At 41.4% G+C, this 17,196-nt stretch overlaps 1 protein-coding gene across 1 annotated transcript; it reads right to left on the bottom strand.

Moving 5' to 3' along the window:
* Window positions 1-14,420: 14,420 nt before the first annotated feature.
* On the bottom strand, window positions 14,421-15,161 carry LOC124918220 (secreted RxLR effector protein 161-like). The gene is made up of 2 exons (XM_047458422.1): window positions 14,602-15,161; window positions 14,421-14,544 (listed from the first exon to the last, which is right to left on the bottom strand). The coding sequence occupies exons 1-2, from the start codon at window positions 15,159-15,161 to the stop codon at window positions 14,421-14,423; spliced, it is 684 nt and encodes a 227-aa protein (XP_047314378.1).
* Between the last annotated feature and the right edge of the window lie 2,035 nt (window positions 15,162-17,196).

The following is a 17,196-nucleotide window of genomic DNA, read 5'->3' as shown; positions in this document are numbered from 1 at the left end:
TCTTCTTTCTATAAAACTGAAACAAATATTTTTTTTATTCTTTTCTCTTTGTCTCATCATATTCAGCACACACACCTTTATTTATAGTCTCTTAACAGAAAACAAAACGTACAATAAATGAAAACAACAATTAAAGACAAAAACTGTAACATCAACATTTAAGGCTGACCCCTAGTTACTAAAACTGCTAAAATGTTTGAGATCTTCACCATTAAAGACTAAACTTAAAAAGCATTCAATTTATTATTTAAATTATGGTTGGCCGTTATTTGAGTTTATTGTGTAATAAATTCCTCCCTTAAACTCAAATCTTTTCCATCTTTCATTCCAATAATCCTCTTGAAATTTTCGAACAGCACAGTTGGTAGCGCCTTTGTAAAAATATCCGCCACTTGATCACGACTCACAACATGACTTGATAAGAAAAATTAAGTAAAGTTAATTTTTGGAACCGGCTAGAAAAACTAAATAGTTGTTAACCTCTATGTGCAGGAACAGATCAAATCGTATGAACCGACTAGGAGCTTCATCAACCGGATGTTGAAATACCTCAAAGAAAAATCAGTTCCAAGTGATCAAGTCAAGATCAGAGGAACCCGTTTTTAACTCTCTCAAGAGACCGGCTACAAAGACAAAAGTTCACATTCCAGCCGGATCATATTATGTAAGAGGCAAAACCGGAAACTACAACTTACAGAAGTGACGTAGTATGACGAAATAGACGTGTCTCGAAGGAATAAAAGAAGATCAGGTCCGATCGGAAGCATGTGAGGAAAGCAATGATGATTTACTGATCCGATGTTGACAACCAGAGGTGCATGCCTGACACGTGTTCGAATCTGCAAACCGGCAACGTCACATTTTCCTGAGGAATCCTTGTATGCTTGCCAAGTGTTGAGGAAGGTGAAACGTGCAAGTAACCTCCCTGCACCGACGTGATAATGATCAACCAATCCCACGGAGAGAGAAGAAAATGACCGTTGGGATCTCATCTACTATAAAAGGAAGATGAAGCGTCCTCATTTAATACGAATTACATCCTTCTGAGAAAAGCGATAAGTTACAAAAATCTTAGAGAGATAAACTTTTACGATCCAAAAACCGATGTGTCATAAAACCGGAAGCTTTCTGTGTCTTGTTGTGTTGTGTTATTGTATTACATCAAGAGTGAGTTGGTGTTACCGGCGAGTAGCGAGTTGGGCTCGACCGACAGTATTGTTGTTGTAACTTTAAAAGTTAGTGGAGATCCTTCTCATAACCTGAGAAGAAGGGGTGACGTAGGAGGGTTTGCTCCGAACATCCATAAAAAATCTTGTCTCGTGTCACTTCTTTCGTTTCATTACTTACTCAATTAACCTAACCTCAAACCAAATTAATCATACTCCGTAAACCGGTCCACTCATATCTCTAAAACCGACTCCTTCTAAACATCATCTAAGTCGCATACGTTGCTTCAGACTGAAACAGACATTTCCGCCCTTGAACCCGGTTCAAGAGTCTGTGACAGTTTGTGTAGTGCTGAGAACGGTTATAGTCTCTAACCGGACTATCACCAAAGAGTGTTGTGTGTTGTAAGCGGCCACCATTCCTGAAAACGGAAACACCCCGGTCCTCCAAGGGCGTCTCCGATCCTAACAAGTGGTATCAGAACGAGGTTCTTAGCACACAAGCAACCGAAGAAGATGGGAAGCATGACCCACAGCGACAAGCCACCAATGCTAAACAGCGAAGCGTTTAGTAGTTGGAAGAAACAGATGTATTTACATCTGATTACATTAGATGATGAGATGAGCCGAGTACTGAAGGAGGGACCGATCAAGATCAACAAGGAGGCAGACCAATGGTCAAATGAAGATCGAAGACGGAGTAACCTGGACAACCATTGCATGAGGCACATCTACAAGGCTATAAATGATAACACCTTGAACAAAATATCAGACTGTGATAGTGCAAAGGAAGCCTGGGAAACGATCATTCAGATCCATGAAGGAAACGAAAGAACAAAGGAGAATAAAATCTTGGTGGCTACACAGAAATAGGAAAACATCAGGATGAGACCGGGGGAAAACATGAAGGAATTCAGCAACCGGTTCACCAGTGTGGTCAACGAGCTTCAAACACTCGGAAAGAAGTATGACAACCGAGAAGTAATCATCAAAGCCTTAAGATCACTACCGAGCACTTGGGATATCAAGACCATGGTGATGATGGAATCAAGCACCCTCGGGCAGATGAAGTTGCATGATGTGTTCGAGGATCTAAAAGCCTACGAGTTCGAGATTAAGTCTCGGATCGAAGATGAAGCATCCACATCAACCGCAACCAGAGCTTTGGTTACATCGGTGGAACCGGCGGTCCAAGTATCAACCGTTCCGGCTCCAGTCAAAAGCGCTGATCAAATCAGTGAAGATGTCATGGCGATGCTAGCTCAAAAATTTGGGAGATTCATGAAGAAGAGCCATCCACCATCTAACAACGATTTTAATTATAATTATGTAGATAAATCAAATAAAAGATGCTATAACTGTGACGGTTTTGGACATTTTAGGTCAGAATGCAGAAAACCAAGGAGAGACGATAGAAAACTGGAAGGAAACTATCAAGGAAACAACTATCAAGGCAATCGGTATCAGGGAAACAACTACCAAGGAAATAACTACCGGAGAAATGATAGCCAACGAAACGACTACCGGAGAAACGATGATCAACATACAGACGAAGGAAAGGAGATTCAGAAAGCACTCATTGCATCCGACGGTGGAAGCGAGTGGGCGTACTCCGATAATGAAGACAGTGAAGACAGAGTGACCTGTTTCATGGCAAACGACGAAGAGGTATTTGATTTCTCTTCTGACGAGTTTACCAAAGAAGATTTGATTTCTGCACTCAACGAAATGGTCGCTGAGTTCAGAAACATATCTGCGTACATGCCGACTCCGGTAGAATCTAAAACCGTAAAGTCAAATAATGTCTCTGTTAAAACATGTGAAACCGAAATGTATGAACCGGATGAACTATTCTCCGACAATGAGAAGACAGTTCAACCGGTAACTGAAACCGATGAACGAGCACTGCATGTCACGGCTGTGTGGGAGAGATCTCGTCAAGCTGTGAAACAAATGTGTAATTATAAAAGACACCCTAAATGTAGGTTTGGTATCGGTTACGAACCAAATAAACAAAATGAATCAAAACAAACTAACGGGATGAAACTCACAAAAAACAATCTTCCATTTATAAGATTTGACAGGAGTTCAACAACCGAAAATGACTTAAAACCGGAAGAAGAACTTAAGTATGTAAGCCCTACCGAATCGGAAAAATGGCTTCATCTTGAGAGAAGGAAAGCCAACCGGAAACCAAACAAACCAAACAAAACTCGATCTCAAAGAAACTCATCACAACATAAGACATTCTTGAGCAACGGTCAAGAAGTTAAGCCAAATATTATAAGAACAAATACCGGAAAAGTGATCCGACTTATTCAAGTCTGGATCCCAAAGGGACTAATCAACCATGGACCCAACTTAATGTGGGTACCAAAAGGGTGTAAATAATTTTCTATTGCAGGTCAGGAGGAGCAACCGGCTAAAGAATTCAGAATGGTATCTGGACAGTGGATGCTCAAGACATATGACTGGAAACGAAGAGCTACTAACCGACATCAAGTATGAAACCGGAGCAATCATAACCTTCAGTGACAACTCGAAAGGTAAAATCATGGGCAAGGGTAAGATTGTCCATGGTAATCTATCCATAAGAAATGTATTGTTGGTAGAAGAACTGCAGTTTAACTTGTTAAGTATAAGTCAAATGTGTGATGTGGGTTACAAGGTTGAATTTCATAAAAACGCATGTTTAGTTAAGAATCATGATAATGATGTTCTTTTAACCGGTAACCGAATGGGAAATATTTACAAAGTTAATTGGAAAACTGATTTTGAAAAACCTGTGTGTATGATAGCCGGAAATGATTCAAACTGGCTTTGGCATAAACGGCTAAATCATTTGAATTTCAAAACAATTAACTTCATATGTTCCAAGGAACTAGTTCATGGTTTTCCAAACGTTAAGTTTTCAAAAGATAAAGTATGTGCTGCATGTCAAATGGGCAAACAAGTAAAGTCATCTTTCAAAAGTAAAGGAAACTATCAATCTAAACGATGCTTAGAACTTTTGCATATGGATTTGTTTGGTCCGGTTAAAGTAACCAGTTTAGGAGGCATGCATTACACTATGGTAGTTATCGATCAAACTTACTTGGGTGACTTTTCTAGCTTCTAAAAACCAAGCAACTCCAAACCTGATCAAACTGATCTTGAGAATACAAAATGAAAAATCTATTCGAGTAAACAAAATAAAAACTGAATTTATAAACAACAATTTAACAACTTTTCTTGATGATTCCGGTATTAGACACGAGTTGTCTAGTGCCAGAACTCCTCAACAAAACGGCCTGGCTGAGAGAAGAAACCGAACTCTCAAGGAAGCCGCAAGGTCAATGATAGCTGATTCGGGTATTGCTCAAAAGTTTTGGGCTGAAGCTATCAACACCGCATGCTACACACAAAACCGATCTTTAGTAACTAAACGCTTTTCTAAAACTCCTTTTGAAATTTACTATGATCAAATTCCAAGCGTACGGTATTTTCGAATTTTTGGTAGCAAATGTATTGTTCACAATAACGGCAAGAATTACTTGACCGCTTTTGATGCTAAATCTGATGAGGGAATAATGTTGGGATATTCAGCTGTGAGTAAAGCCTACAGAATATACAATACTAGGACCTTAACAGTTGAAGAAACCGCTCACGTTGTTTTCGATGAATCGGTTGAACGAAACACTGCATTACCCTTCAATCTTCACAACAGAATGGAAAACTTCAATATCTATTCTGATGATGAAGACGAGGTTCCGGTTTTTAGACGATTTGTCAAGGACCAAGCGGCTGATACTGAAACTCAGCCTGATCAACCTGCTTTACCGCAGAAAGTTGACTCTTCAGTTTCTACTGAAGAAATCGGTCGGTCTGACTCTGTTCAACCTACCGATCAGTCTAACCTTGATCAGCCAACCGAAAGCTTGATAGACACGTCTCGGATAAACCTTAAAAGGAAAAAAAATCATCCTCTTGAACTAGTAATAGGTAACATATCCTCACCCGTCCGAACCAGGCAACAAAATTTGGATCACTATGAAAACTCAACTTTCATATCACAAATTGAGCCGAAAAAGGTGGATGAAGCATTGTCAGATCCCGATTGGATCCTAGCAATGCAAGAGGAATTAAACGAGTTTGAGAGGAATAAAGTCTGGTACCTAGTTCCTAGACCGAAAAACAAACCGGTTATAGGAACACGATGGGTATTCAGAAATAAACTCAATGAAGACGGTTTAGTTACGAGGAACAAAGCTCGGTTAGTGGCTCAAGGCTATAAACAGGAAGAAGGCGTTGATTTTAAAGAATCATTTGCCCCTGTAGCTAGACTTGAGGCCATTAGAATATTTTTAGCATATGCAGCTTTTAAAAATTTCAAAGTTTTTCAAATGGATGTTAAAAGTGCTTTTCTAAACGGTAAAGTGAATGAAGAAGTATATGTTAATCAACCTCCAGTTTCAAAAATCCAGAACACGAAAATCATGTTTACCGGCTGAACAAGGCCCTTTACAGTTTGAACCAAGCTCCAAGAGCTTGGTATGATACATTGACACAATTTTTATTTGATCACAAATTCACAATAGGCTCGGTAGACAAAACACTCTTCAAATTTGAAAGAAAGGAACAAATATTACTTGTTCAGATTTATGTCGATGATATTATATTCGGATCAACCGATCCAAAGTTATGTGATAAGTTTTCAAAGATGATGACTGACAAATTTCAAATGAGTATGATGGGAGAATTGAGTTTCTTCCTAGGACTTCAGGTTAAGAAGATTGAAGCCGGAACCTTCATAAGCCAACCGAAGTATACAGCAGAACTGTTGAAGAAATTTAGAATGGATACATGCGCTGAAGCGGCTACGCCAATGAGTCCTTCCGTAAAACTGGACAAAGATGAGGATGGTCAAGCCGTTGACATCACAGCATATCGAGGAATGATCGGATCATTGCTATATCTAACAGCCAGCCGACCGGACATTTTGTTTGCGGTTGGGGTATGCGGAAGATTCCAAGCAAATCCAAAGCAATCACATTATACTACGGCCAAAAGAATCTTAAAATACCTGAAAGGAACTCAAGAAGTGGGACTTTGGTATCCAAAAGACTCAAGCTTCAACCATATAAGCTACTCAGATGCTGATTACGCAGGATGTAAAATTGATAGAAAGAGCACAAGTGGAACCTGCCAGTTCTTAGGTGACCGGTTAGTCACCTGGAGAAGCAAGAAACAAACATCTGTTGCAACATCAACCGCAGAGGCAGAGTACATAGCAGCCGGAAGCTGTTGTGCACAACTCCTCTGGATCCAACAACAACTAAGGGAATTCGGGATAGAAGTCAAGGAATCTCCAATTTTCTGTGACAACACCAGTGCTATAGCGATTACTTACAATCCGGTGTTGCACTCAAGAACAAAGCATATTGATATAAGACATCATTTCAACCGGGAGCACGTTTAGGAGAAACACATCCGGCTGGAATACGTCTCGACCGAGCAACAAGTAGCGGACATCTTCACAAAACCGCTACAAGAAGCTAAGTTTTCTCACTTTCAAAATATTTTGGGAATTACTGATGTTAAGAAACTCATATCATGATTATGCATGCATACTACTTACCTAAGTAACAATGAGAAACCTGGATATGTGTTCAGGGAGAAGCTCTCGCTTCTCAAACCATATTCAAATAGGCCATTGACAATTCAAGAATGCTAACCGGGAGGAAGTCTCCGGTTATGCCCGATTACTTCATAACGTCAAATCACATGTATACTCACTATACGGTTGAAATAACCAGGTTGAAGTGGATATACTCAATCCAAAGATGAACAAATGTTGACATGATTCAACATTTCTTCACAATCGGAACAAAATATCCAACTAAAACCGGTCATGGAAAACCGCTTAGTACAAATGCATTCTGGTTCTGATGGGATCAACTTCTCCGGTTAACTTGGGATAACTAACTGAGTTTTCATGCATATTTTGAAAAATGAAGCCTGTAATAAATAAAAACAGTCTACCACAATCGAGATGACGACATGTGTCCATCATCAAGAGAGGGAGACTCACATCTTGTCAACAGATTTTTGTCATCATGAATATCGTGGTAATAATTAGCTTTTGCCTTGGAAATAAACATTATACACTTCAACAAGTTAAAGCCTATTAAATAACTGATGACATCATCAAGCATGCTTAACCTACTAATCTAGCCAAACCCCTGGCTATATAAACAACCCTTAAACCTTCACAAATCTTCACAAAATCACTATTCACAAAAACAGTCTTGAGCTTACAACTCTCTCAAGAACATGAACTCCAAATCTCTAGCAAAGAAGATCCTATTGGCTGATTTCAACTCAATCTACCAATATGAAGACCATGAGGTTAAAGAAATGTTCTTAGCCATTGAAAGAAGCGGGCTAAGAAGATTCCTCGAAAACAGATTCATTCTCGACTACCTAGTAGTCGAAGAATTCTTCCAGACCGCAAAGGAAGTGCATCGAGACATAATCGTTGCACAAGTTTACGGTCAGAAATTTCTATTCAGCGAGACGGATTTCGCTGAATACTGCGGTTTGCCCACTGAAGGGGTAACCGACTTAACCTACTCTCCGGTGACCATGGAAGAAATGTGTCGTCGGTTCTCCAACTCTGACATCTCGGTTAGACCCTGGGGTGCTAAAAGCCAACTCTCTCACAAGTACCAACTTCTTTGTGAGATTCTGGGAAAGTCCATCTTGGGCAGAGAGAAAAGCTATTATTACACCCAAAGTCTTTTCGAGATGATGATCGTTGTAACGGTTGGGACACCGGTCAATTGGTCCTGGATCATCTTCAGCAACATGAAGAAGATGCTCCTTTCAAACAAAACCGGTTACGCTCCTCAGCTGAGCGGTTTTTGTGCCAGTCTGGACATTCACTCCGGACCCTTTGTAACCCTCCATCCAAAGCATGTGCTCACTAAAGAGAGAGTACAAGAGCTGGTCGACCGGTGGGAAGCAGCTAATGCAAAAAGAGATCAAGCGGCCGAATCATCTAATGTTTAGACTGTCTATCCTTCTGTCTCATTTCTTTTCTTTTCTAAAACCGGTAATTTTGTTGTACTACCGATTTGGTACCCCGAATTAATGAAGATCATTTCCTTCCATCTAAGTCTAAAATCATAAATGTTCAAGCATTTAATACGTCGTACCAAATCAAATCAAATCACTCTTGGAAACAGATATCTTCATTTTCAAGAAGCATGCCTGATCCGACTTGACTAGACATGCCTTCATTCTCTTGAAAACTTACAAGCCATTAATGACCAGACATAAACGGTCAGATTTTTCAAATATCCTCATTAAATGCATCCAACCGTTCAAGCTATAAAAGGGGACTCAATCTTCCATCTTCAAAACACGTTTTCTTCACCATTCTCTCTAAAGCTTGAAAGATCAGAAAATCCCTTCAACTTTTCTGACTCTTCCTCACAATGTCTGCTGAACTTAGGAACACTCTCATCGTCGATTTCGAAGACGTAAAAGACAGTCGATATCATGACTGCATTTTCCAACCGATCATAGAATCGGGGCTTCAGGGATTCCTTAAAGGCTCAGACACTATCCTCGTAGAGGAAGTGTGCGAGTTTTTCAATAATGGTCACATCCTAGACGATGGTAGCATTCGCACCATCATTGACGGTCAATTTATTAGGATTACCGAAGATCAATTTGCTAACTTCTTTCACCTTCCAACCGAAGGCTTCTCTGACTTCCCAATGCCATTCCTTCCGGCTCAGGAAGACTTCTTCCAGATCTTCTCTTCTTCCATCGTACCGGTCAAGGACTTCGGGAAGAAAGAAAAACTTGCCCCTCACTACCAAGTCTTGCACGACTTAGTTCAAAGGTCTATCATGGGCCGAATGCCAAACCAGAATTAAACCGAGAGGCTTTCGACATCATGATATCCATCATCCGCAACTCGTCAATCAACTGGGCAACCTACCTCTTCAACAACCTGAAGCTGCTCATAACTGCTTCAAGGGGAAGGACCAGCTTTGCTCCTCAAATCACTCGATTTCTGATGGCTCAGCGCCGCTACCTTGAACCCGGTGTTCCTATCGGACAGGCCAACACCATCACCATATCCATGCTAGACAGATGGATATCGAGGATTGAGGAACGGACACCCGACAACACCGTGAACAAGTGGTTCGACACAATGGTGGAAGGGGATTGGTTTAAGGAAAACTGAGTTATCTGTCTTTCTTTCCGGTTTTTGGTCATTTTGCTGTACGACCAAAACCGCTTGATGTTAACTCTATCATTTATAAAAGTTTCTAATTTTAAAGTCTCCGGTTTTCTTTTCATATCTTTCTTTCCGGCCTTTAAAGTTTAATAGACATAAGACTTAATGTTAAACGAAACTTCCAGTTAACAACACTTCAAGTAAAACCGGAATCTCAAGCAAAATGAAAAGTTTGAAAACTTACCGCCCACGGTTTTACCTCACAAAAACTTACCGCCCATTGGTTTTCCGCATTTACCGCCGAAAGTTACTGCAGTAACTTTTGGAGGGAAAATTGGCGCCCAAAACACTATCAAGTGACGCTTCGTCTTCCAACCGTTAGGAACCGCCTTCTATATAAGTTCAAATCAGCCCATTCGTCACATACGCTTTCTCTCTCTAAAACTTTCAGATCTTCAAAGGCATTCTAACTTCCGATCATCACTGTTCTTCATCTTTTCTTCTCAAATCTACCATGGCTCTAGGCAAAGCACCCTTCCAATGGATGTTGCAGGTCGATTTCGCAGACATTGATGAACACGCTGAAGATAAAAACAAGGCTGTTCTTCAATCTCTAAGAGATTCGGGGTTGGAGGAGTTCTTATCTGGTCCATTCATCGTATATCCGACGGCGGTTATGGAGTTTCTGGCGACGGCGACGCTAACAAAGAGGAAGGTCTCCGCCACCGTCAACGGCAATGAAATTCTGATCACTGAGGAGCTATTTTCTGAAGCCCTCGGTTTGCCCAACACCGGTTTGGATCTCAAAACCGACCTAACCAATGCAGAGTCCAATGCGGTCCGGTTGGTGATATCGGCTAAAGATCAGGAACTGGTGATTCACTCAAGCCGGAAGAACAAGCTGAAACCGGAGTTCAGGTGACTGCTGAACATCATAGCTCGATCTATTCAGGGAAAAGGAGGTAACTTCGATAACCTGACGAAACTTAAGCTCAAAATGTTGATGGCCATTGTCCGCGGTGACAAGGTAGATTGGGGAGCCGTCATCTTCGAAGAATTCTGTGAAATGGTGATTCAGAAGGATGGCCGGGTTCAGGCCTTCGCAATGCAGATTGTCAAGATTCTCAAGTTTCTCAAGTTAGAACTTGGTGAAGGTGAACCGCTCCCACCTAACAACATTCTCAACTCCGAGTCGATGATTGAGAAGCCCGACAAAGCGGTCAAGCCGAAGTCTTCTAGAACAAAGTCTTCAAAAGGGACCAGTTCTTCCGCTCCGGCTGAAGAAAATTCAAAACAAGAGAAACCTAATAGAAAGGCGGTTGAAGTCGAAGCCGCACAAGAAAAGAAGGGGAGAAAGAAGTCTTCTGCAAAGAAGATTTCCAGCAAGCCGGCTGACTCCGAGAAAACCCTTTCCTCGGATAATCCACCGAAGAGAACCGGAGACGTCTTCCAACCCATCCCCATCAACACCGTTCATCCCACCCCTGTTGACTCTCAATCACCAAGGAAAACCGAACCCTCGGGGAGCCACAAAACCGAGTCAGCATCAAAGGAAGAAGCAGAGGTTAGTATCAACTCTGAAAACTCCAAGTCTTCAAGCAAAAAGATCGACGAGGTAATGGCCGACGTAGGCTTAAATACCTCAGAAATTATCGTGGACATAGTCCAAAATATTGCAAGGGAAACCGAAGACGATGTGTCAAGTCGTCTTAAGTCAGTTGATCAGGTTGGGATACCCGATCAAAGTGAAATTCATCCGGTCGAAGAAACGGCCAAAACCGCAAACATTACTCCTCCGGCTCAGGAGAGTAACTCTGAAGAACAGGAACCATCCGCTTCCGCAGGGAACAAGTCCGTTCCAAATGCTACAACAAACCAATCGGCTCAAGATGGGCTAACCGATTCAACATTCATACCTGAAGGGTCAGTTCAGGTTAACAAAGGAAAAGAGGTTATAGTTGAAGATTTGACGGTGACGGGAAAAGGTACTCTACAAACCGGCTCCCAACCAGAGATCTTAATCGGGGACAAGGTCACTCTTTCAGCAGAACAAGAGGAGGAAATGTTCGAGGGGCTCATTAGGGACATGAACAGAAGTGCCAGTGATGTGATATCACCATACCTCCTATGGGTACAGCTTCGTTGTGAAACAAAGCTGTCAGATATGATTCCAGGGATGAGCGGCAACAAACACTGGGAGAAACTCATTAAATTAGAAGAAATGGCCCTCAAGCTGGCACACACCAACCTTACCCAACCCGCCTTCAGCAAAACCGCGGTAATTCGCGAATACGCTCGATTACAAGCAGTAGAGGATGCATTAAAGGAAGTGGAAGGAGCAACGCTAACTCCGATTGAAATGAGAATGACTGAACGGTTTCATCCGGTGCAGGAAAAGCTCCTGAAAAATCTTGACCATCTTGATGCACAATGGAGAAACGGATGCCGACACCAACTAAGCAATGCCGACCTATATCAGAGTAAGCCCTTCTTTGCTGCCGGGGAGACATCCAGGACAGCAGAAAACCGGGAACGAGATCCTCCTCAAAATGTTAAGGCTCCCGAACTTGATCAGATAAAGCAGGCGGTGATCGACACCCTTGAGTCGTGTCTTGGAAACTACAACACTGCAACCGATGAGAGGATTGCAGCAGCTGAAGCGAATCTGTCGAACACCATCCGGGGATCTGTTCAAATCGAAATAGCCAACACCGTTCAAACATCTATCAAATCCATGATAGATGAGGCTGTGAAAACCTCCGTCAAATCCTTGATCGCAGAATCCATTCAAACCGCAACCGCTCCTCTAGTAGATATATTACAGGCCATGGCTATTCAAATTGGGGAGTTGTCCAAACTCCAAGTAAGCAAGACTCAAGAGCAAATCGAGTCTGACGCCGAAACCGCAAAGAGATTACAAGACGAAGAAAGGGAAAGGGAACAGTTGTAGAAGGAACTTGAGGAGAGAGATATTGAGTTTGCCCAGAAATGCAACGAGGAAGAACAAGCAGCTATCCAGGAACCCATACCGGCTCAACCGTCACACGCTATGAAGACAAGAAACAAGAACAAAAGGAAGGCGATTGCAGAAGTAATGAAGCGGGCAGAACAAAGCAGCCAAAGAGTAATAGTACTTGTCGGGCTGAACGTGCAACCTGTTGATGATGAAGAGGAAGAAGAAGAAGAAGAAGATATCGAAGAACTCAACCGGCGCAAGAAGAGGACACTTGAAAGGTCAACCGCAACTCCAAGCTCCAGACCAACTGTTGCTCAACCGCCTCGTCAACCAAAACCAGTTTGTACCGGTTTTGGATTCAGAAAAAGGACTCCCGGCATCTCAAGTATGTGGGCCAGATTACAAATTGACGCTGAAAGACGCGACAGGGAGTGGAAGGCAAGGGAAGAAGAAGAAAGAAGGCGACTGGAAAAAGAACTTGAAAAGGGGGGACCATCCAAGCCTTAGTCTACCTTTCTTTCCCTAAGAACAATTTATGTCTTATTTGGTTTCAAAACTCAGTTGCTTTATGTTTTGGATTTATCAGTATTTATACATTTTTTTTGAAAAACCTCATAACAACATGTTTTTTTTAATTCTCTTACAAAAACAGAAAAATACACATAAAGGGAGATATCACTAAAACAAAACTTTTCAAACCGGCCATACATTACAAGTTTTGAATATTTATTCTAAATAATCAAAAAGGGAGAAATTGATAAGAAAAATTAAGTAAAGTTAATTTTAAAACCGGCCATACATTACAAGTTTTGAATATTTATTCTAAATAATCAAAAAGGGAGAAATTGATAAGAAAAATTAAGTAAAGTTAATTTTTGAACCGGCTAGAAAAACTAAACAGTTGTTAACCTCTATGTGCATGAACAGATCAAATCGTATGAACCGGCTAGGAGCTTCATCAACCGGATGTTGAAATATCTCAATGAAAAATCAGTTCCAAGTGATCAAGTCAAGATCAGAGGAACCGGTTTTTAACTCTCTCAAGAGACCGGCTAGCAAAGACAAAAGTTCACATTCCAACCGGATCATATTATGTAAGAGGAAAAACCGGAAACTACAACTTACAGAAGTGACGTAGTATGACGAAATAGACGTATCTCGAAGGAATAAAAGAAGATCAGATCCGATCGGAAGCATGCGAGGAAAGCAATGATGATTTACTGATCCGATGTTGACAACCGGAGGTGCATGCCTGACACGTGTTCGAATCTGTAAACCGGCAACGTCACATTTTCCTGAGGAATCCTTGTATGCTTGCCAAGTGTTGAGGAAGGTGAAACGTGCAAGTAACCTCCCTACACCGGCGTGATAATGATCAACCAATCCCACGGAGAGAGAAGAAAATGACCGTTGGGATCTCATCTACTATAAAAGGAAGATGAAGCGTCCTCATTTAATACGAATTACATCCTTCTGAGAAAAGCGATAAGTTACAAAAATCTTAGAGAGATAAACTTTTACGATCCAAAAACTGGTGTGTCATAAAACCGGAAGCTTTCTGTGTCTTGTTGTGTTGTGTTATTGTATTACATCAAGAGTGAGTTGGTGTAACCGGCGAGTAGCGAGTTGGGCTCGACCGGCAGTATTGTTGTTGTAACTTTAAAAGTTAGTGGAGATCCTTCTCATAACCTGAGAAGAAGGGGTGACGTAGGAGGGTTTGCTCCGAACATCCATAAAAAATCTTGTCTCGTGTCACTTCTTTCGTTTCATTACTTACTCCATTAACCTAACCTCAAACCAAATTAATCATACTCCGTAAACCGGTCCACTCATATCTCTAAGTCGCATACGTTGCTTCAGACTGAAACAGACATTTCCGCCCTTGAACCCGGTTCAAGAGTCTATGACAGTTTGTGTAGTGCTGAGAACGGTTATAGTCTCTAACCGGACTATCACCAAAGAGTGTTGTGTGTTGTAAGCGGCCACCCTTCCTGAAACCGGAAACACCCCGGTCCTCCAAGGGCGTCCCCGATCCTAACATGACTTAATCTCACATTATCTTCCTTCACATGTTCCCGTATAAAATGGAAACGAACATCGATATGCTTGCTCCTCTCATGGTGCACCGGATTTCTTGCCAACTCAATTGCTGATTTGTTGTCGACTCGTATTTCAGTTGCTTCGTGTTGCTGGATTTGTAGTTCGTTCAGTAGACTTTTTAGCAATATTGCGTGACACACACACACCAGGATGCTGCCACATACTCTGCCTCACATGTTGACAATGTCACTATTGGTTGCTTCTTTGAGATCCATGTAAAAGTTGTGTCTCCCATATAAAACACATATCCCGATGTACTTTTTCGATCATCTATATCTCCACACCAATCACTATCGGAATAACCGATCAGCTTGTATTCCTTTGTCTCGGAGTATAGTAACCCGAGTGACGACGTTCCTCGGATGTATCGAAGAATTCTTTTAATAGCCTTCAAATGCGTGTAGTTCGGTTCCTCCATGAATCGGCTTACTATGCCGACACTATACGCAATGTCAGGCCTTGTGCATGTGAGATATCGTAGACTTCCGACTAAACTTCGATATTTGATGGCATCCGTACAATCTCCTCCCTTAAATCTAAAGAGTTTTGTTCCGAGTTCCATTGGTGTTGCTACTGGGTTGCATTCTTCCATCTTATTCTTTTTCAGAATGTCTTTTGCATATGCCTCTTGGGACACAAATATTCCAGATTTTCCCTGTCTAACCTCAAGACCAAGAAAATATTTCATTAGCCCAAAATCTGTCATTTCGAACACCCGAGTCAGCGATTTTAATGTCTTATATCATCTTCTCATTGTTCCCCATGAATATAAGATCATCAACATAGAGAGATACAAACAATATGTTACCTTCGTCTTTCTTTGTGTATAATGCATGTTCGTAGGGAGATTGTATGAATCGGTTCTTCTTGAGTAAGTGTCGATTCGGGTGTTCCATGCTCGAGGCGCTTGCTTTAGCCCATATAGCGCCTTTTTTAGCTTCAACACTTTACTCTACTTCCCGACTTTCGTGTACTCGGGTGGTTGCTCCACAAATACTTCCTCTTCAAGCACACCATTTAAAAATGTTGATCTCACATCCATCTAATAGATCGACCATTTGAAATGTGCCGCTTAGGATAAAAGAAGCCGGATTGTCTCCATTCTTGCCACCGGGACAAAGACTTCATCGTAGTCGATCCCAGCTTTTTGTCTATACCCTTTTGTAACAAGGCGTGCCTTGTACCTTTCTACCTCACCTAGGGCATTCATCTTTTTCTTGTACACTCATTTCACTCTAATAGCTCGACATCCATCCGGCAACTCCGCCAACTCCCAAGTTTCATTTCTTTCGATTGCCCATATCTCTTCATCCATCGCATCTTTCCATTTCTTATCTCTCACTACTTCTTCAAAAATGATGTTCTCTGCATCTGCCAAAAGACACACCAAATGTGCTTCACTTTTTGACTCGTATAAGTCTTGCAAACTTCGCATATTCGGTTTTCTGGGCTCTTCTTCATCATCAGATGTTTGAGAGGTTGTTGGTGCTAATATCGGTTTAGTGGTTGATGGCTCTCCTTTTTCTTCCTGTTGAGATTCCTATTTTTGGTTGTTCCAATCCCATGAACTTTCTTCATTCACCTGCACATCTCGGCTTACGACCACCTTCTTTTCAATTCGGTCGAATAACTTGAAGGCCTTCGTTTTCTCGTCATATCCGATGAAGATGTATTTTTTGCTCTTATCATCTAGTTTGGTTCTTCTTTGATCTGGTATATGCGCGTAGGCCATACTACCAAATACCTTTAAATGTGATACGGTCGGTTTTTGTCCGCTCCAAGCTTCTTGTGGTGTTAGATCTGCCAATTTTGTGTGCGGGCATCGATTTTGGACATACACGGCACATTGCACCGCTTCTGCCCAAAACTCTTTCGCCATGTTTTTGCTCTTCATCATAGACCAAACCATGTCGAGGATAGTCCGATTTTTCCTCTTGGCCACGCCATTTTGCTGAGGTGAGTAGGGCGTCGTTAAGAATATCTTGATCCCTTGTTCCTCGCAATAGACTATGAAAGCGGTTGACATGTACTCTCCTCCTCTATCTGACCGTATGGCCTTGATGAAAAAATCAGTCGTCTTCTCCACTAATACCTTGAATTTCTTGAATGCCTCGAATGCTTCTGATTTTTCTTTCAAAAAATAAACCCAAGTCTTCCTTGTGTAGTCATCAATGAATGTGTTACGGTCTAAAATCAAGGCATCGGTCCTAGAATAAATTCCAGCAACCTTCCTCAGCACCTGGTCTTGGTCCTAGTGTGCGCATGGGCCAGATTTGTGTTTTGTTGTATTAATATTTTGTTTTGCTTTCTTTTTCTATTTTACAAACTGAGTTATGTTATTTTCTAGTATTTGTTGTAACCGAATATTCTGGGGCAAGACATCACCTATATAAGGCTGGTCTTTCTTCCCCAAGGACCCATGAATGGAATAATGAAGATATGAACTTCGACCTCATTCGTCTATTATTATTTACTATGGACTGTTTAGTGTAGACCAACAGTATTTCTCTTCGCATCCTTGGTTCTTCTATCCCCTCCCCCAAATTCTCTATCAAAACCTTCTGATGCCCTTTGATTGTAGAATTTCTACCGCTCTTAGAGATCAAGAACTTGATTCTTGAACCCAAAACACACCTTACGAAACAAGTCGTAACATTCTTAGTATCAGAGTAAGACGATCCTCAAATGAAAGAATCTCGATAGCAAACAAAGATGGATGATATTAAGACCCTACTCGAAGG

Source organism: Impatiens glandulifera, unplaced genomic scaffold (genome assembly GCF_907164915.1).
Source record: "Impatiens glandulifera unplaced genomic scaffold, dImpGla2.1, whole genome shotgun sequence".
NCBI lineage: Eukaryota > Viridiplantae > Streptophyta > Magnoliopsida > Ericales > Balsaminaceae > Impatiens > Impatiens glandulifera.
This window is presented reverse-complemented; position numbering and strand designations above follow the sequence as displayed.

What these genes read in the sequence shown, in the direction of transcription:
- LOC124918220 (XM_047458422.1), bottom strand. Translation starts at nt 15,161, where the DNA reads ATGACAGATTTTGGGCTAATGAAATATTTTCTTGGTCTTGAGGTTAGA. An exon ending in GAGTATGTGGCAGCATCCTG is followed by an intron (nt 14,545 to 14,601) that starts GTGTGTGTGTGT and finishes CTACAAATCCAG; the next exon opens with CAACACGAAGCAACTGAAAT.